The sequence below is a fragment of the Oncorhynchus clarkii genome, chromosome 12 (assembly GCF_045791955.1).
Source record: "Oncorhynchus clarkii lewisi isolate Uvic-CL-2024 chromosome 12, UVic_Ocla_1.0, whole genome shotgun sequence".
Taxonomy (NCBI): domain Eukaryota; kingdom Metazoa; phylum Chordata; class Actinopteri; order Salmoniformes; family Salmonidae; genus Oncorhynchus; species Oncorhynchus clarkii.
This window is the reverse complement of record NC_092158.1, coordinates 31,350,214-31,370,942: the sequence shown is the minus strand read 5'-3', so window position 1 is coordinate 31,370,942 and position 20,729 is coordinate 31,350,214. Positions and strand designations below refer to the sequence as shown.

Below are 20,729 nucleotides of genomic sequence, written 5' to 3'. Positions count from 1 at the left end.
AGGAATATCTCACTGGTCACCCCCAAAGCCAATTCCTCCTTTTGGTCGTCTTTCCTTCCAGTTCTCTGCTGCCAATGACTGGAACGAACTGCAAAAATCTCTGAAGCTGGAGACTCATATCTCCCTCACTAGCTTTAAGCACCAGCTGTCAGAGCAGCTCACAGATCACTGCACCTGTACATATCTCATCTGTAAATAGCCCATCCAACTACCTCATCGCCATACTGTTATTTATTTATCTATCTTGCTCCTTTGCACCCCAGTATCTCTACTTGCACATTCATCTTCCGCACATCCTACCATTCCAGTGTTTAATTGCTATATTGTAATTACTTTGCCACCATGGCCTATTTACTTCCTTAACTCCCTTATCTTACCTCATTTGCACACACTGTGTATAGACGTTTTGTTCTACTGTATTATTGACTGTATGTTTTGTTTATTCCATGTGTAACTCTGTGTTGTTGTATCGAATTGCTGTGCTTTATCTTGGCCAGGTCACAGTTGCAAATGAGAACTTGTTCTCAACTAGCCTACCTGGTTAAATAAAGGTGAAATAAAATTAAAACACTTTTTTAAAACAGTATGCAAGTGAAAGGACGGTAGAAGTTGTAATCACTTAATAAACCATGTATATCAGTAGAATCACCAATTTATTGGTAGGTCTACCATTACTTGTTAATTCTGTGAACTTTCATTATCCTCCCTCATGCGGTAGAGAGATTAGAAAATATCTTAAAGATATGTGGTGGTTTTCGTTAATGCAATTACAAGGCAATATATCAAATGTATTTATATAGCCCTTCTTACATCAGCTGATATATCAAAGTGCTGTACAGAAACCCAGCCTGAAACCCCAAACAGCAAGCAATGCAGGTGTAGAAGCACGGTGGCTAGGAAAAACTCCCTAGAAAGGCCAGAACCTAGGAAGAAACCTAGAGGAACCAGGCTATGAGGGGTGGCCAGTCCTCTTCTGGCTGTGCCGGGTGGAGATTATAAACAAACATGGCCAAGATGTTCAAATGTTCATAAATGACCAGCATGGTCAAATAATAGTAATCACAGTGAACAGGTCAGGGTTCCATAGCTGCAGGCAGAACAGTCGAAACTGGAGCAGAAGCACGGCCAGGTGGACTGGTGACAACAAGGAGTCATCATGCCAGGTAGTCCTGAGGCATGGGCCTAGGGCTCAGGTCCTCCGAGAGAGGGAGAAAGAAAGAGAGAATTAGAGAGAGCATACTTAAATTCACACGGGACACCGGATAAGACAGGAGAAATACTAATATAACAGACTGACCCTAGACCCCCGACACACACAAACTACTGCAGAATAAATACTGGAGGCTGAGACAGGAGGAGTCAGGAGACACTGTGTCCCCATCCGATGATACCCCCGGACAGGGCCAAACAGGCAGGATATAACCCCACCCACTTTGCCAAAGCACAGCCCCACTCCACTAGAGGGATATCTTCAACCACCAACTTACCATCCTGAGACAATTCAGAGTATTTCATTAACTCATAGAAGGTAAACAGCTTCTCCAAAACTAAGTATGTATTGATGTTAGTTGACAGGGGTCAACATTATTGTGTTTTGATGTGTTTCTGATACCTTTTTAAGACTTTCTGGCAGATGTTTTCTAAGACCCTTTTTACACCTGTTTATCCAGAAATCAAAGCCTTTAATTATGCCAAATTCTAAAAATGGGAAATGGTTGAAAATGTTATCTATGCCTTAATTTCCCCCAAAATATATTTACTTTTAGCTTTTCGACAAGCTCCTTTGAACTTCATGTTGAAGCTCATGGTTCCTTTTTGATGGAAATACCCTCAAGTCAAAAGCTGTCATCAAACCAACAAAGAAGCATACAGAATTTCAGAAAATATATGTACATTTAAGAATGCCAAAGCAGAGGGATACAAGCCAAGGCGATTTATCGAACTTCTGTTTTGATTTAACGTGAACACATCTAGGAAACGTTCACCAGCAGCTCTAGTCAGACTCCCCTCGCTGGACAAGCTCACTGCACATGATTTGCAACTTAAATGTGGAAGTTCATTAATTCAGCAGCCAGCGGCTGGGCTGACCTTTGTGCCTCTTCAAAGGTTTGGCCCGTTTCCTGGCAGGAACCCAGCCCCATCTCTCTAGACCAGGGATCATCAACTAGATTCGGCCGCAGGCCATTTCCTTTTTTAAATAAAACCACCCGCCAGTTGGGAAACCCTGCTCTAGACCTTGGCCCCACGTGGGCTGGCCTTCGCTCCAGCCCATGTACCCTAGTAGACCTATCTCCATCCCCATCTCCCCAGCCTCAGCCCCATCTCTATCTGCCCAGCACCAGTCCCATCCCTATTGCTAGCCCTATCCCCCAGCCTCCGCCATATCACCCCCACCATGCAGTTATCCCAAGCCAGCCAGTACTAGAAAGATAATGCTTTAGTTAGGATTTTAGCAGGCCTCCAGAGCCCAGGCCCAGGCTAGATTAGGTTTAATTAAAATAAGTGCGAGGAAGAAAATAGCATTTACCACCACTGGGCGAATTTACCAGCTTTTGTTAATGTCAGGGGATTGCCAACAAACCAGTTGGTTTTTCACTCCCTGGTTTAGAGAGCTAAATAGATTTTTTTTTAATTGTGTGGGTGAATAAGTGTCAGGGGGTTGTGTGTGTGTGTGTGTGCACTATGTCATTGACAGTGTAGAGAAGTGTAGTTGACATGAAAACCCTGAGACTCTGTAGCACCCCACAGAGAGAGGCCGGGCTATGACTCTGGTCCGACACACACACACACTGGAGGAGGAGTAGATGGAGGTAGGAGAAGGTGTACAATCACTGTTATTGTATTCCGAGATGAAGAGGAGAACAAGGGGTTTGATCCAAATGGAGCAGGGACACGCTACATTCCATGAGATGTAATGTGAACGCTGCTCAGTTGTTTAGCGTGTGTTAATGTTTTGGTGGCTTGTGACCATTTTTGATGGGCAAGGTTTTTCAATTATATTTGCCTAAATTAATTGGCAACATTGGGGCACTCTTCCAGAGGTCCTCATTTACCCCTTCTCCCTCCCAACCCCCGAGCGCACACACCCCTCATCAAGGAGGGGAGAGGAGGGAGCGAGCTTTATCACAGACGGCCTGCCGACAGGATTACGGCAACAAATCCTGTCAATCACTCATTAATAAAGGTGGATAAGAGGATCAGCTTCCCCCAGGGACTCAACCAGTGAAACAGACTGACTTCTATACAAATATTTGGTCTGGGGGAGGGTGAGAAAAGATACAGAGGAATTTGCGTGACTGCAAGTAGGCCCATGTGAAAATCCGAATGGAATGACGTTTAACCACATTGTTAGGTTAATGATTGGGAAACTTTTAATGGAGAGGGGAATCAGTATTTGATTTTAACCAACATGTTCTAACCCAAACAGTTGCAGTTGTGCGTGTCTGGCCCCTGATGGTTTTAATACCCAGCTACCCTAAATATAACGCACGGTTTGTCGGTCATGCTTCTATTCTCTCAAATGGTCCAGTGGGTCCAATAGCTATGTTAGTTCACACCAAGTGGGAAGCCTCTAATCTGCCACATAGATTAATATTTAATGGAGCAAATATTAAAACTTGTCCCCTAGGGCAGTTAACTGCAGGGTAGTGCTCAATTCAGAATTTTGAATTGACTCCCATTCAACTCATGAGTTGAAATTTGACTTGATTGACCACACCACACAGGATGTAGAATTTGAGGTTCAGGAAGTAGAATTTAATTCAGTGCAATTCAAAGAAATTCCACTCCGTCATAGAACATGAGATTTTCATTGTATCTGACACACTTCCAGATACAAAAGAATATATCACTTTTCTATGGAAACAATGTTCATACTCTTTGGACCTTAGTGCTTAGAATAGCCCATTATAATTTGAGGGTTACTAATGCATTCTGGAAAATGTCAACCATATTTTATATGCATGTGTATAACGACATGTTTTATGTACAAGATGTGTATTTATATAGAAGAGGCATTTGAATTTCATTGCATTCTATTTCCTTTTAATTCATGTTTACTATTTAAAATTAAAATCCAATAATTCAATTGGAATTTGAGTCATTCTCTATTAAATTCTGAATTAACCACAACCTTGGTTAACTGGGGCCAAAACACAAGCATCTCTCACACCATGTCACCCCACATCCTCCCTCGGTCCTCCTCCTTCACACGCTCCCATCCTTTCAATCCCAGGTTAAAAGGAGGACACAGCACATAGACCTTGTTGGAATGCTTAGAAAAGTGCATAATTTCTTCCTTCCTACCTTGCTTGGAGTAATGACTGATCTAACAGAACTGAGTGGGTATATAGTGACATTTGCTTCAATTCCTTCCTGAAGGAACTTCCAATTCAAGCTTTCCATCATAGACAATAGGTTGTCAATCTATCCCAGGTTATCCACCTTAATGACATCAAATAGATCTCCTGGCCTTGTGTTAGTAGCCCTTCAGGGCGTGAGTCCCGCTCTAGTTCAGCAGAAGCCCTCTCCCTCCAGTCTAATCAAGGCCAAACAGCCAGATCCGCCTCCTCATTAGATAATCCATTTATTACTCCAACCATTCAATACCTCCCCAGCACTCCCAGAAATGGAGGAGCTACGCACATGACATGTCTTCCCATACTGTCTCTCCTCTCCTGCTACACTCAATCTTTACTGTTGTCTGCTGATGATTCAGATTGTGCATTTCTTTTAAAAACATCCCTGCTAACGATGTCATGTGTCTCATTTAGTTGAATGGCCTTGTATTGCATTGCTTTCGTACATTGTTTCATTACCATCGAATCTTCTAAGATTTGTCCTGCCTAACATCTCCGCTGATGTGTTTGGAAGCTGTAGTAGTGCCAGAGGGTTTGTCTAGAGAGGTGCTGCTGCTGTTCAACTAGATTAAGCAGCTGTATGAGGAGGAGAGGGAGGGAGAGCATACCAGTATGACCTTCATTGGTATTCCCTGTCGAAGATGATCAAGGAGAAAGCCCTGTACTGGAGCCATGCAATTCATCTCTTCTTGATTGACCTGAGCCTCTCCTCCTTTAAAGAGCATGCATGCATGCCTCACACCAGCTCATAAGCATGCACACACAAACATCTATAGGCAGCTGCTTCGGCGTCAAACACGCACATCACACACTCGTACCCTGACACTTTCACCGAAAATGGAATGCAGCTGGCATTTACACTCAACCTTGGCTCCCATCATCTGTATAGCCTTAGTTTTCTATGCATGACATTGGTTGGACAGTAATGTCTCATGAATGGTAATTGGTGATATTACAATGTCATGGGTCTTTTGATGAACATTTATCTTGATCATGTTCTTCTCCCCCACTCCTTACACTCCTCATTTTATCTACTACTCTTCACATGCTCTCCCTCACACCCCCTCCCTCCTCCATGTCTTTGTTCCCTCTCTCTTGCACTCTTTCCCTGCCTCTCTTTTCTCTCTCCTCCCCCACATTTTTCTTTCTCTCAATTTGTTCTTCTTTCGTTCCCTTTCCACCATCATTCCTTCATTTCCCCCCCCCCCTCCCCCATCTCCTTTTGTCATCTCTTTTCTTTTCCCTCTCCCATCTGTGGCTCATTCAACTCCACTCCACTTCAAGCTTATTGTCATAAACAAGAATAGGTTATCAATCAACATACCTAAAACCAAATTGTAAACAATTGTCATTCTCGCTCTCCCCCCTCCAGTACGCATCAGCCGGCTGCCTGTTGTCCCTCCACCACAGTGAGAAGCCTGAACACGAGGAAGTGTGTGAGTTCCGTCCCTACACCTGCCCGTGCCCCGGAGCTTCCTGTAAGTGGCAGGGCTCCCTGGAGGCTGTCATGCCCCACCTGATGCATGCCCACAAGTCCATCACCACCCTGCAGGGAGAGGACATCGTCTTCCTGGCCACAGACATCAACCTGCCGGGGGCTGTGGACTGGGTCATGATGCAGTCCTGCTTCGGCCACCACTTTATGCTGGTCCTGGAGAAGCAGGAGAAGTACGAGGGCCACCAGCAGTTCTTTGCCGTGGTGCTGCTCATCGGAACGAGGAAGCAGGCCGAGAACTTTGCCTACCGCCTGGAGCTCAACGGGAACCGGCGGCGCCTCACCTGGGAGGCCACGCCCCGCTCCATCCACGACGGCGTGGCGGCCGCCATCATGAACAGCGACTGTCTGGTGTTTGACACGTCCATTGCTCACCTGTTTGCTGACAACGGCAACCTGGGGATCAACGTCACCATCTCTATGTGCTGAGCTGCACAGATGTGGAAACACACACACCCGTGCGTAGAAGTTACACACCTCTCGTTCTCAGACTTACACACAAACCAGTATACAGTTATTGACTGCTGTGTGAGGCAGTAGAGTGTGTGTGTGAGAGGACAGGTAGGAGATCGAGAGGATATGTGTGTGTGTGTGTTGCTGCTTGAGCCTTGTTGGCTCCCCATAATGCTTGAATGGAGACTGGCCTGTAGCGTAGTTTCAAGGTGTGTGCCTGTTCTCTCATTGTGTGTGCTGGAGACAGTGTACAGTAGCTTACATGTGGTGGGCTTGTAATGATTGATTCCCTACCTGTGCCCAGGTGAGTTTGCCTTGCTCCCAGGACCCCACATCCCTCTTCAACTGCTCCCACCCCGCTTACCCCCACCACCTCTTCTGCCCAGCCAACCGGTGCCAGGCAAGGAGGGCACTGCCCAGGGTAAGAAGAGGCGGTCCGTCAATCTGCTTCCACCTGGCAGATTCAGAGAAGCTCCACTTCAACAGCCAGTGGCCCCTGCAGATGCAGCTTTCTAATCCTCACAGTGAATCAAGTTTCAGTAAATTGGACAGTGGACAAATCGGGGCTTCAGAGACGCATGTGGGCAGAGTCGGGGCCTGATGGTGACCAATGCGCTGCCTCCCAGTCTGGGTTAGTGTGAGCTGAGGGGTTGCTCATGCTCTGCTAAAGGATTACACAGTCTACGAACCAACTCCTTACTGTTCAAAACAGTAAGCTGCAAAACGCAACCATTTCCATAAGTATGTCATGCTTATTAAAACAAGCCTATGTTATGCCCAGAGTGTCTATGAAATGAAGATGACACTGTAACTGAGAAGTTGTGTGTGTGTGTATAATATACACTGAGTGTACGAAACATTAGGAACACCTTCCTAGTATTGAGTTGCACTCCCTTTTGCTCTCAGAACAGTCTCAATTCGTCTGGGTATGGACTCTACAAGGTGTCGAATGTGTTCAACAGGGATGCTGGCCCATGTTGACTCCAATGCTTCCCACAGTTGTCAAGTTTGCTGGATGTCCTTTGGATGGTGGACCATTCTTGATGCACACGGGAAACTGTAAGCATGAAAATCTCAGCAGTGTTGCAGTTCTTGACACACTCAGACCGGTGCGCCTGGCACCTACTACCATACCCCGTTCAAAGACACTTAAATATTTTGTCTTGCCCATTCATCCTCGGAATGGCATACATACACAATCCTTGTCTCAAGACTTAAAAATATTTTGCTAACCCATCTCCTCCCCTTCATCTACACTGATTTGAAGTGGATTTAACAGGTAACATCAATAATGGATCATAGATTTCACCTGGTCACTCTGTCATGGAAAGAGCAGATGTTCCTAATGTTTTGTAAACTCAGGCGATTGATCCTGAGATTGTAAGCATATCTGTCCAGCATGTAGAATAAAGAAAGATTTGATTTTTGGTCATCATAACGTATCATAAAGGTTTCATAATGCCTTCGTAGTGATGGTATGAAACCTGTCGTAACCCCTGTTCGGTAAAACCCTAGTGCCTAGTTATTCACATGGATTCTGTATGACAATACAAACAACAAATGTAAAACAAACTTAAGTTGAATATTTACATTCTCAAACAACAAAAGCATGTTACTTCTCCAAAGTCACAAGTTCTGTTGTTTATACCCTGACTGATCGAAGGTTAGCTTGTTTGCTAACAATGAAGTCCCACGCCTTTCTGTATGGTCATTTTTCATTTAAATCCCTGAATGAAAGACCAGACCTTGCGACTATAAGATTCTATCTTACATTTTGGTCAAAAGTGAGTTATTCAGATAGTTGGTCTTTTGGTGGTCCTTTACATGTGAGAGAGGTCTGGTTTGTAATGGAAAGAAAATGAATCAATTCTAAGTTCTATTTGCGCAAACACCTTTTTTAACTTTTAAGGTTTTATCTGCAATCCATTCACAATGCTGGGTTGTCAATCAAAAAGAATTGCATGTAAGGTGATATACTTATTGAGTCATAAAAGAGTAAGACATCGCAAAACAGTTCTGAGATCTGGGACTTGAAAATTACTCCCATCTAAAAACGATAGATTTTGCAGATAGAACCTTATAGTCCCAAGTTCTTGATTATTATATCATAGGTTCTGGTCCTCTTTTTCAATTCAAAATGTTTGAATAATGTAAGGTAAAAACGAATAAATACAGGTGCATTAGAGCATATTTTAGGCACTTAGGAGAGGCATTACTGTTTTTGTCTTGTTCTATATCAATACGAAAACCTCCATGGAGGTTTTCACTGAAATTATACATTTACCAGATTTTATCGATTTAATAGCAAGTAGTTTATTGACCTTGTGTCAGAGACCAGAACAGTATCAGTTTACTCATCCATAGCTAAGCTTTAACAATGTTACTAGTTCTCCGTAGGATATAGTGTATTTGCCATTTTGGGGAACTTTCGCTTTAACAAATGTGATGAATGTTAATTAAGAAAGAATAATTCACTACAAAACAGTTCTGAGATGTGTGGACTTTTATGCTCAATATCTCAGAACTGCTTTGCGCAGATTGTCCCAAGGTCTTGAGGTGTCATGCTATTTAAAATATGACATTATGTTCACTTCATGACACAAGTCAAGTCACATTTTATTGTGTGTGTGCGTTTGTGAATACTTCAATGTTTGCTTTGAAGATGAGGTTATTGTCAAGGTTTAAAGCACTGAGAAGGTTCTGGAGCAAGTCCCACAGTACCACCACGGTTGGGATTATTTATGCTGTGTTTTTCTCTGTATACACTCCTTACCAACAGAGAACAGTATGGAGGAGGCACGCATTTGTAAATACACACATTTTCTTATTTGTTCCTATGTGTAACAATTATCTTAATCGTTGAACCTGGTTTACCTTCAATTATTTTATGCTCTGATATACTGTAATATGGGGGTAGTGTTCCTCTTGTGTCAGTCAACCCACCACAGCCTTACTTTTGTACGTATCCTAACTAGCATGCCCTGCGTTGGGAGGGCATCTCTGAGGACTGACTCAGACCAACCCTTAGTGTCTTGAACAGACTCTCGGTTTGAGTGGACTTCGGGGCAAAAATGGGCATCCCATAGTAGTGTAGCCATGTACCTTCGCCCTCACCTGGCATCATAGTAACCGAGCAAGTACCCACCTTTCCATGAAATACCTCTGACGTCGACCACGGATATGTCTGTAATCCAACAGTCCTCTCCTGCTCGCTCTCCTGATGTCCTGCATGGGGGGAGGGATCCCCACTACTTGCCCACAAACCCCTGCAGTATACCCAGAAACATCCTCTGCTCCACTGCTCTCGTCTTTCTTATAAACATTTGAAATATGTAGATGTTGGATGACCATATTTTCTAAAAGATAGTATGAGGATATTCTGTTAATTTGAGCGCTATTTATGTGTTCACGGTTACTCCAACTGCTGTACAGAGGTTTTGAGGTTATTTTGAGCTGTTGTAACTACCTGCCATTCTGCTCTAGTGGTCAGTGTCCCTGCTTTACCCACTGCCTGGACAGACATTTCTGCCAACACAGTCCTTTGGGCAGCACAGCTCTGCAATCACTATGGTTTATCTGTAATGTCAGCAAAAAATGCTAACTGTGACGGTCATATTTTCCTAAGATGGACTTTAAGCTTTTAATACTGCGTCAGTTATCATGATCAGTTGCCATGAGTCATCGAGAACTGAATTTTTTTAAACCTTTATTTAATCAGGGAGTCATACTGAGACCAATGTCTCATTCACAGATTAGCCCTGAATTACAGAAGATAAACACATCAATATCAATACAAAATGCAAGCAGAAATAAAAACAAACATCAGTAATAATAGTAATGATGATCTGTTTGACATTGCATTAATGTATTGTTAATGGGGCAATAGGAGATCAAATCAGTGAAAACTAAGGCAGAGACACCGTCCACAAAATTAGATTTCAGGATTTCATGGCGCATTTGTTTCCACTTTGCAAATTGAAAACACCTTTAGGTCTACATCACCATTACCTGACAGAAACATCTGTCAACATTCATAAGCATTCTATCATCTAACTTAAAGTAACTGTCCAGGGAAAAGCTCACTTTTAAAAGCGCATCTGTTCACTCAGCCAAATAATGTTGTTGACTCGTCCTACACTAATTGTGGCCAAAGCATACATTTGAGGGGGAAAAAAACATATCTGAAACAGACTGCTTAAAAAATGCTTGCTATTTCATCATAGAGGAGGACGTCAGGTTTTTGGCCGAGACGTCTCATTGGCTGAGCTGGCCAATCAGCGGTTTACTTGTCATGAATACTTTTAATACCCCCACATCATTCAAACACAGATAATCTGATTTTTAACATAGTTTCCCTTCCAAAATATGGACATTATTTAATTAATATAGTAATTAATTATAGATCATAGAAATATTTAATAGAAATCAGGAAACACTGGACAGCTACTTTAAACATACGATGGTAGTTAGAAATATAGAAATCCTTTGCAGGTACTGTCATATGAACTCCAAGTCTTAGAAATGCTAATGAATACCTAGGCTGTCATTACAGTGGGTATCATACATATTTATGTATTTACAAAGTGGGATTGAAATGGATGTAATTGTGATTTTTGTTGTTGTCATTATACTACATCAAATACTCAATGTCAAATGAAAATAATTCTACAAATGAATAAACATTTTATAACTCAAATATAGTCGTTGCATAAGTATTCACCCCCTAAATTTAGTTCAGGAGTAAATTTTGGCTTAACAAATTACAAAAATTACATGGACTCACTCTGTGTGAAATAATAGATTTTTTTTTTATTTTAATGGCTACACCTTCCTCTGTCCTCCAAATTACATCTGTAAGGTCCCTCAGTCAAGTATTGAATTTCAAGCACAGATTCAATTACAAAGACCAGGGAGCCACATAAAAAGCCTCAAAAAGAAGGGCAAATCAGACATTGAATATCTCTTTAAGCCTGGTCAAATGAATAATTATGCTGTGGATGACGTATTAAACCACCCAGACACAACAGTTGTCGTTCTGAACTGAGCTGGAGGACAGGAAGGAAACTGCTCAGGGATGTCACCTTGAGGCCATTGGTGATTTTAAAACTGCTACAGAGATAAATGGCTGTGATGGGAGAAAGCAACTAAGGATGGATCAACAACATTCTAGTTACTCCACAATAATGACCTAAATGACAGAGTGAAAAGAAGTCTATAAATATACAGAATATTCCAAAACATGCATCCTGTGTGCAACAAAGCACTAAAGTTATACTGTGAGAAAACACGGCAAAGGAATACACTTTTTGGCCTAATTGCAAAGCCTTATGTTTGGGGCGAATCCAACACAACACATCACTGAGTAACTGCCTCCTTATTTTCAAGCATGGCAGCATCATGGTATGGGTAAGCTTGACATTGGCAAAAACTGGAATTTTTCAGGATAAATCCTAGAGGAAAACAGTCTTCAGGTTGCTTTCCACAAGACACTGGGAGACAAATGCACCTTTCATCAGGGTAATAAACTACAACACAAAGCCAAATCTATACTGAAGTTGCTTACCAAGAAGACCGTTATAATGTTCCTGAGTGACCAAGTGAAAGTTTGGACTTAAATCTGCTTGAAAATATATGGCAAGATTTCAAAATGGCTTTGTAGCCATGACCCCCAACACCTTGACAGAGCTTGACACATTTTAAAAAAAGTAATGGGCAAATATTGCACAATCCAAGTGTGAAGCGCTCTTAGAGACTAACACAAGAAGACTCACAGCTGTAATCGCTGCCCAAAAGTGTTTCTAGCATGTATTGACGGGGTGAATACTTATCTAATTAAGGTACTGTATATTATTTTTCATTACATTTTAAGAAATGTAAAAAGTAAAAATCTCACTTATGCATTTCAGAGTATGTTGTGTAGATCGTTGACAAAAAATTACAAATCCATTTTAATCCCACTAAAGCAATAAAATGTGAAGACATCCAAGGTGGTGGAATACTTATGATATCCACTGTACACTGAGTGTACAATATTCCTAATGAGTTGGACCCCCTTTTGCCCTCAGAACAGACTCAATTGGTCGGTGTTAGGACTCTATAAGGTGTCAAGCGTTCCACAGGGATACAGGCCCATGTTGACTCTAATGCTTCCCACAGTTGTGTCAAATTGGCTGGATGTCCTTTGGGTGGTGGACCATTATTTATGCACGCAGGAAATTGTTGAGCGTGAAAAACCCAGCAGCGTTGACACACTCAAACCAGTGCACCTGGCACCTACTACCATACCTCATTCAGAGGCATTTTCATCCACCTGTCAATCCATTATAATCATTCTACAACCCTGAAAAGTACACACGTTCTTGACATACCTCAGGGAAATACAACCCAAGTGTTTTAGATTGAGTACATTCATAGTAAACATGATGTCAAAGACATATTTTGTACAGCAGGCCCAATACTTCTCTCTTCCCTAGTCTTGCCAGATCCTGTGAGGTTTCTATAACATATATATGGGTGCAATTTCTTATTTGTAATAGATACTCTTGACAACTTCTTTTCAACTCTGGATGGACTGCATCATCTGTGTCAGATTGTGGATTGAGATGTGATCATTACAGTTTATGATCAGAGCTTGTTTTCTGTATTTCTTTAAGTTTGTTTTCTGTAAACAGGAAATGATGGGGGTTGATATTGTCAGTGTTGTTAATTGTAATGGCAAAATATTTGTTCTGCTTGTGAGATGTATTCCTATACAGTAGGAAACCTTTGAGGCTATATAGTGTGGAGGAGTTTATAAACCAAGACAGAAGGTCAATATTTGGGTTGTCTCCCTGAACTTTATTATTATATCTCTCAACAGAGAATTAGTCAAAACACAGTTAAATATGATGCTTGCATGATATTCAACTATATTGCATCACATAGTGCTAAATTGCACCAACTTCCACGCTCCAAAACTCCCCTTTCAATTGCAATTATGTCCCTAACTAAAAATATATATATTTGGGACACCGCAATGGTCTCCTCTCCTTTTCTTCCCAGCCTGGCTAAGTGTCTGCTCATCTGGGGCCCAGGTTAAAGAAGAAATTGACCTCTGACCTCTAGCCCAGTCTGACCAGTAAGCGCAGACCTGGAATTCATAAAAACTGTCTAGTACATCACCACCTAGACAACTAACAGATGGCATCAACTGGACTAGAGGATAGCATAGCATTGAGGATCTATTCATGCAGCCAGACAACAACGGTGGTGACCAGTGATTAAGTGAGTGTGGCCTGTCTGTTGCCTGGCCCCCCACTGGGAGAGTTTTGAGAGGGAGATGAACTCATATCTGTCTACTGAGGACAAAATGGTGGCTCGTCCTCAGTACCCCAGTTTGGTATTTTCATTGGAACCCTTGTGTGATGAGATTAAAAGAGCTGATTACATGTACTGTGTTTCAAATGCCAACGATCGACATGCTCCTTCACACGCTTAACCGCTTGGTTGGAATGAAATTGTTTCTCTAATGTCTGATGATCACAGGCAGAATGTGCTTTACCTCTTTTTCCCCTTTTATGTTTTCACAAAGTTAATTTATTCATGGAATATATTTCTGTAGCAATGCTTTGTTCTCTCTCGCTCGGTGATTAACTATGTTGATGTGGCTTTTAAACATAATTTAGTGTGACTTTCAGTGATACGGATGAATTACAGTTAAAATCCTGGGCTAGTGATACCATGTAAATACTCTTTGTTTGATTAGAATTATTCATTTTCTAATTGTGTTGGTTCTTCACTGAATTACAAGTTGTGTAATGTTGTTTTGGACAGTCAATGTTATCTTTGGAGGCTATTTCTCTATTTCTTTTCACCCAAAATTACCTCTATTTTTGAAGCCAAGAGGAAGCTCTGATCTTGCGTTGTCTTGAAATCCAATTACAAAAATAAAAATGTTATTTATATGGCATCTGTCTCACTCTTGTTTGAAAGCAAATCTCAAGTCTTCTCTACAAAAGCAATTGTCATTTTTATTTACAACAGTAAATCAGTAAGTCAAATTAAACAATGTACAGCAGTTTAAAGGTGGCAATCCATTGGAAATCCAGTTCCCATTTACTCTGCTGCTGATGTTGACTAAACTGTTATCGTGAAAACAGTATAGGACATCTTCTCATGGCATGTATTTCCTGTTACTTTCTCCTGTAGTCTCTCTCCCGACTGTGTTCTTCTCTATGCTTACTGGACTGGTCTCTCTCTCTATTCCTATCACTGTCCCTGTCTTTCTCTCGCTCCCTGTCCCTATTTCTATCACTGTCCCTGTCTTTCTCTCGCTCCCTGTCCCTATTTCTATCACTGTCCCTGTCTTTCTCTCGCTCCCTGTCCCTATTTCTATCACTGTCTTTCTCGCTCTCCCTATTTCTATCATTGTCCCTCTCTCTTTCCCTAGTTCTTTCTCCCTCCTCCCTGCCTGTCCTCTTGCTCTCCAACTGCAGTCCTCCATCTCTCCTCTCCCCCATCTCATGTCTCCTCTTCTCATCCTCCCTGGACCTATCCCCCTCTCTGTCCTGTTGGTCTCCATAGCGATTTCGGAACTCTCCGTCCTCCTGCCTGTGTGTGTCTCGGGGGTTCCGTAGTTCTTCCCCAGGCCCTGGTCTCTCTCCCCTGGACCTCAGCCGCTCCTCTGCCGCCCCCCGCTGGCTGTACTTGTCATAACCCAGGTCCTCTTTCTCCTGCTTCACCCTCACTGTCGGGACAGGCCTGGGTGGAGTCTGGGCCAGCCTCTCCCTCTGCTCCCTCTCCGCCTTTAGAGCCTTCTTCTCCTTTTTCTTTTTCTTCTTCTCTTTCTTATCTGGGTTGGAAATGAAAGAAAAGACGGAGTGAGGTCAGGTAAGAGGAGATGATATGAACATGACAGACACCTATTTGAGACACTGACAGCCAAGTTATCCTTCACTACTCGGCTGTACTCAGTGTCCTTGCCTTACAATTAAAATCTACTTATCAAATCTACTAGTCAAAACGGCTCTGGGAATGACAAGCAGCAGACAAGTACCCTCTAAGCCTCCAGTAGTATCCCCTCCTCACCTTTCTTGGGCTTCTTCACTGGTACAGCATACTGTTCCTCTTCTTCGGACTCAGAGGATGAATGGTCGGGCAGTTTAGGGGCACAGCCCTCCTCCCTTAGGCGCTTGGTGATATCGTCCATGTCCTCATTGTCTTTGGGAGGGCGGTAGTTGAGCACATGGTCCACTCGGATGGTCCGCCCCTTTATCTAGATGTCAAGAGAGAGACAGATCATAACACAATGTAATGAGGTACAGTAATTTCCAAGTATTTTGCCAGTAAAAGTGTTTGGAACATCTAACCTTAATTTTTGCATGTTTACTGGTTTGGTCTCAAATGTATTTCTCTCTTGTTCTCTCTCAGCTGGGACTGATTACTGTTCATTACCTTGATCCCGTTTAAGTTATCCACAGCCAGGATTGTGCTCCTCTGGTCCTCGTAGCAGATGAAGCAGAAGCCTTTGGATTTACCAGTCTTCTTATCACGCACCAGGTTGATGTTGGCTATCTCGCCATACCTGGCAGACACACATTAACCAGGATAACTCAATCTAATGCAGAATTTTTTTTATTCAGAATGAAAAGGAAGAAGGTTCAGAGGGAAGAGTGGAAGATAAGGATGGGAAGAGACATGCAATTGGATAAACAAGAGACAGAAAGAACCGGGGGAGAGAAAGGGGAATGTGAGTGAGTGGAGAGATGGGAGGAAAGGGTATATGTATGGGCCTCACTGAGAGAAAACACAGACGATGTCACCTTCTGTCAGCTCATAAGGAAATCCACCTGCAGGTTACAACAGAAACACTAAGGTAAAAAAAAGAGTCTTAGAACTCTGGTGGTGAGAGACTGGAGAACAAGCCATTAACTGAATAAACAAGCCACTCATTTTCAGCCCCCAACTGGTGAGCTGCCAGTACACTCTAAACATCAACCTTGGCTGTTAGTATGGTGTGGATTAGTAATACAAGGGGTTGGATCAATTCTACTCAATCCCAAAAGTGTCTCTGACACAGCCTCTTACCGATGAATATCCAGGCGCTGTCCTTGTACTCCGAGTGCCATGACACAGTCTCCTTGACCCCCAGTGAGGCCTCTCTCTCATTCAGCTCATTGATCAACTTCACTTTGGTCAGGGGACTGCAGGGTGGGAGGGAGAGATGGACAAAAAAATAGTGTTTAACATGCAATAGAATACAGAATCATCTCTCTGCTGATCCTGTCTCTTTTCTTGACCATCCATGGCCAAGCTTCTTTTTTTTTTTTACCCCATGAGTAACTACATACCATCTGACTAGTTAGCTAGCAGCTATTATGGTTAGTATGGTGTATTTATAACGTTAACATTAGTAACAGTAGCAAATTATTAGCAAGACAACGTTAGCCATGTTGACTGATGTCCAAGTAAAGTTAGTGGCTGGCTGGCTAGTTAGTTAGATCTCTTCACATGATCACTATTAACATTACACCTACGCGAGTAACAATATAATAGGTGCAGTCGATAGAAAATGTACAGCACATAATCGGTCACTTATACTCACTTCATTATAAAGTGATCTTCATGAACGTAAACGCGATTCTGACTTTAAAATGGAGATCCCGTTTGTCACTACTTTAGTTAGCTACCACAGTCACAAAGTCAAAATTGGCCTAATCGTACGTATTAATAAAAAATAAAATAAAAAGCTTTTTGGTCGTAATTTAAGGTTAGGCATAAGGTTAGCCATAAGGTTAGCAGTGGGGTTACGGTTAGTGTTAGGTTTAAAACCAGATTTTAAGAAGATAAATTGTAGAAATAGGCGGGGTTTAGCCATAATTACGACTTTCTGGCTGGGGTAACTAGTTACGACCGGAGATACCCGAACAACTTCCGTTTTCGACGCGTCAGATTAAGCGGAGGGGATTGTGGGAGGTGTAGTTCAAAGGCATGTTCCCTTCTCTGTAGACAAACCTCAGAGAAGCTTGTAAGTACGAACAAAATCTTTCTTCCAAAAGAGTCCTGCCGAAAAAATGCATTTTAATATAATGTTATTCAATTCCAAGAGTATCTTTTTATTCAGGAAAAGTTTGCTTCAATGATACTGCGTTGGCCCACACTTATCGCTTCTCTTTATGAAATCGACTTTTATAGCACCATCATCCCTCATATCAGTGAGTGTAATTATATTGCCTAGTTGTGAAATATGGACGTATTTATCCTATAAATAAGTGCTTATATGACAAGGAAGTGCCCATGAATGAATAATCATTCAACCATTGTCTCATTTATTTGAACTAACAAACACTCAAACAATACATACCTCATATCAAGGTTTTCTCAATATGTTGCCACTATGGTACTGTAAGTGACAACAGTAAAGCAATTCTTCATTGACACAAAGAGAGTAAATCATTTGGAGATGATGCAAAATGTGGGCAATAAAACATAACACACATTTCCCATGTACCTCCTGAATGGAGGTAATAATACACACTACTTTCATAAGAAATTACTTTGTCAAAAAAAGTTGTTCATATAATCACTGACTGATCAGAGAACAACCATTTGTACACAAAACAAGCTGTTCCACTTCAAAACACATACACCTACTAAAGTACTTAAGTAAAAAATACTTTAAAGTACTACTTAAGTAGTTTTTTGGGGTATCTGTCCTTTACATTACTGTTTACATTTTTGCCTACTTATACTTCTACTTCACTACATTCCCAAAGAAAATAATGTACTTTTTACTCAAAACTTTTTTTTTTAAGTACTCGTTACACCCAAAAGTATTCGTTACATTTTGACAGGACAATGGTCAAATTCACACACGTATCAAAAGACATTCCCTGGTCATCCCTACTGCCTCTGATCTGGTGGACTCACTAAACATAAAAAATAATGTGTAAATTATGTCTGAGTTTTGATTGCCCCTGGCTATCTGTAAATAAATAAAAAGCAAGAACATTCTGCCCTCTGGTTTGCTTAATATAAGTAATTTTAAGTGTTTTATACTTTACTTTTACTTTTAATACTTAGTACCTTCGGAAAGTATTCAGACCCATTGACTTTTTCCACAATTTGTTACGTTACAGCCATATTATTTTTCTACAACTTGATTGGAGTCCACCTATGGTAAATTTAATTGATTGGACATGATTTGGGAAGGCACACACCTGTCTATATAAGGTCCCACAGTTGACAGTGCATGTCAGAGCAAAAACCAAGCCATGAGGTCGAAGGAGTTGTCAGTAGAGGATTGTGTCGGATTGTGTCGAGGCACAGATCTTGGGAAGGGTACCAAAAATGTCTGTAGCATTGAAGGTCCCCAAGAACACTGTGGCCTCCATAATTTTTAAATGGAAGAAGTTTTGAATCACCAAGGCTATTTCTAGAGCTGCCCCCCCTGCCAAACTGAGCAATCGGGGGAGAAGGGCCTTTTTATTTTTTTTAACCTTTATTTAACTAGGCAAGTCAGTTAAGAACAAATTCTTATTTTCAATGACGGCCTAGGAACAGTAGGCAGAACAACAGGGATTTGAACTTGCAACCTTCCGGTTACTAGTCTAACGCTCTAACCACTAGGCTACCCTGCCGCCCCAGATCAGAAAGGTGACAAAGAATCCGATGATCACTCTGACAGAGCTCTGGAGTTCCTCGGTGGAGATGGGAGAAACTTCGAGAAGGGCCACCGTCTGCAGCACTCCACCAATCAGGCCTTTATGGTAGAGTGGCCAGACGGAAGCCACTCCTCAGTAAAAGGCACATGACAGCCCGCTTGGAGTTTGCCAAAAGGCACACGATGAGAAATAAGATTATCTGGTCTGATGAAAACAAGATTGAACACTTTCGCTTGAATGCCAAGCGTTACGTCTGGAGGAAACCTGGCACCATCCCTACGATGAAGCATGGTGGTGGCAGCATCATGCTGTGGGGATGTTTTTCAGAGGCAGCGACTGGGAGACTAGTCAGGATTGAGGCAAAGATGAACAGATCAAAGTACAGAGAGATCCTTGATGAAAACCTGCTCCAGCTCAACAGCTCAGACTGGGGACAAGGTTCACCTCCAGGTCTGAATACTTACGTAAATGTCATATTTAAGTTTTTTATTTGCAAACATTTCTAAAAAACCTATTTTTGCTGTGTCATTATGGGGTATTGTGTGTAGATTGATGAGGGAAAAAAACAATTTAATCAATTTTAGAATAAGACTGTAACTTAACAAAATGTGGAAAAAGTCAAGGGGTTTGAAAACTTTCCGAAGGAAAAGTTTTTGAATTCGGGGGAGGTGCATCTGGGACAGCCTAAAGTGTGACACTAACCGGGTTTCCATCCAACCTTTTAATGCGAGTAAAGTACATGCCGGAAAAAACATTTAATGACAGGCCTGATGGAAGCAGAACATTTGTCGGTAAACTGTCCAGCTAGACAAGGTGGGATTAATTATGCATGAAATGTCGGTGGAAACGCTTTTATGCGCAAATATTGATATAATAACTATCATATCTAAATAAACTTGGAGTCCCGCGATAACATGTTGTGTGATCCTCCCACTAGGACTAGTCGGAAAAACATGCAGTGTCAATACCAGAGTGGGCTAATTCGCTATATAACGCAAAAAAGAAAACCATCAGTACAGTTGAAAATGTGATGGAAACCCATTTAACTTGAATTTTTTATTCGGTACATTCGAATTTAACTGCAAAAGTATTTTTATGTGCACTACATCATCACGCACAGCTTCTTATCTGCAACAAGTCAATTTGATGGAAACATCTCTGGTGGGAAAAGGTGCATCTTTTTTTTAATGCAGATTTTAGAATATTTGCATGGAAATCTGTCGCCAATTAGGTGGAAACCTAGCTACTGATGTTGTTTTCCAACAGCAAGGCTCAGTGCAACATGGCGGTGTTGTCATTGTTTATAAAAGTTTTTCTTTATAATGTTGAACTAAACATAAAAAATAAATCATATATCAAAACACTCAAACTGAAAATATATATGTTTGTACATTGTACACTCAATTGGTGAGAGAGAGAGACTCAAATATCACAGTAATTTGTACATATCCACTGTATACATGAATTGCAGCAAAGTTGGCTCCTGTTTCAGTCATGACATTGGTCACGTTCGCGTGGGTCAAGCAAAAGCATCCTAATGATTGGTTGACAATATTGCCTCCCACAATACAGGCGATGGCTGCTCTGGGAACATACATTTTAATGTTGCAGGGAGGTTCTGAGGACGTTTTACTATGGTTCCCTAAAAGTGTTCCTGGGAGATTTTATTAACGTTCTAAGAACAGAAATTCTAGGTTATTTTATTTTCCTTAAAACTTTCACTGAATGTTTCAATAAGACTTTTAATAACACTGCTAGCTTAGTTTAACTGTTTTGATCTCC

General features: G+C 41.6%; 2 protein-coding genes across 4 annotated transcripts in view; one reads left to right on the top strand and one right to left on the bottom strand.

Annotated features, from left to right (window-relative positions):
• LOC139423051 (E3 ubiquitin-protein ligase Siah2) overlaps positions 1-14,369 on the top strand; it is a 29,912-nt gene extending 15,543 nt beyond the window's left edge. Inside the window, exons 2-3 of one of the 2 annotated variants that reach the window (XM_071174654.1) lie at positions 5,731-6,311; positions 6,611-14,369. In XM_071174654.1, the coding sequence (XP_071030755.1) occupies positions 5,731-6,282 (552 nt within the window). In that variant the 3' untranslated portion in view covers positions 6,283-6,311; positions 6,611-14,369. Of the gene's footprint in view, positions 1-5,730 lie in introns of both variants that reach the window. The other variant, XM_071174655.1, reaches the window with a different exon arrangement.
• On the bottom strand, positions 14,298-17,106 carry LOC139423050 (RNA-binding motif protein, X-linked 2-like). Of its 2 annotated transcripts, XM_071174652.1 has the most exons (6): positions 16,889-17,106; positions 16,372-16,487; positions 16,082-16,133; positions 15,739-15,868; positions 15,373-15,559; positions 14,298-15,136 (listed from the first exon to the last, which is right to left on the bottom strand). In XM_071174652.1, exons 1-6 carry the CDS (start codon positions 16,891-16,893, stop codon positions 14,478-14,480), a joined length of 1,149 nt encoding a protein of 382 aa, XP_071030753.1. In that variant the 5' UTR covers positions 16,894-17,106; the 3' UTR covers positions 14,298-14,477. The 2 variants fall into 2 exon arrangements, with proteins under 2 accessions (XP_071030753.1, XP_071030754.1); XM_071174653.1 differs by lacking the exon at positions 16,082-16,133.
• Between the last annotated feature and the right edge of the window lie 3,623 nt (positions 17,107-20,729).

Bases quoted from the DNA above. Each gene is read 5' to 3' on its own strand.
- LOC139423050 (XM_071174652.1), bottom strand. The intron at 16,134-16,371 runs GTAAGAGGCTGT...TGTAACCTGCAG, and splicing joins CAGCGCCTGGATATTCATCG to GTGGATTTCCTTATGAGCTG. The intron at 15,869-16,081 runs GTGAGGCCCATA...TGTGTCTGCCAG, and splicing joins ATCGTCTGTGTTTTCTCTCA to GTATGGCGAGATAGCCAACA.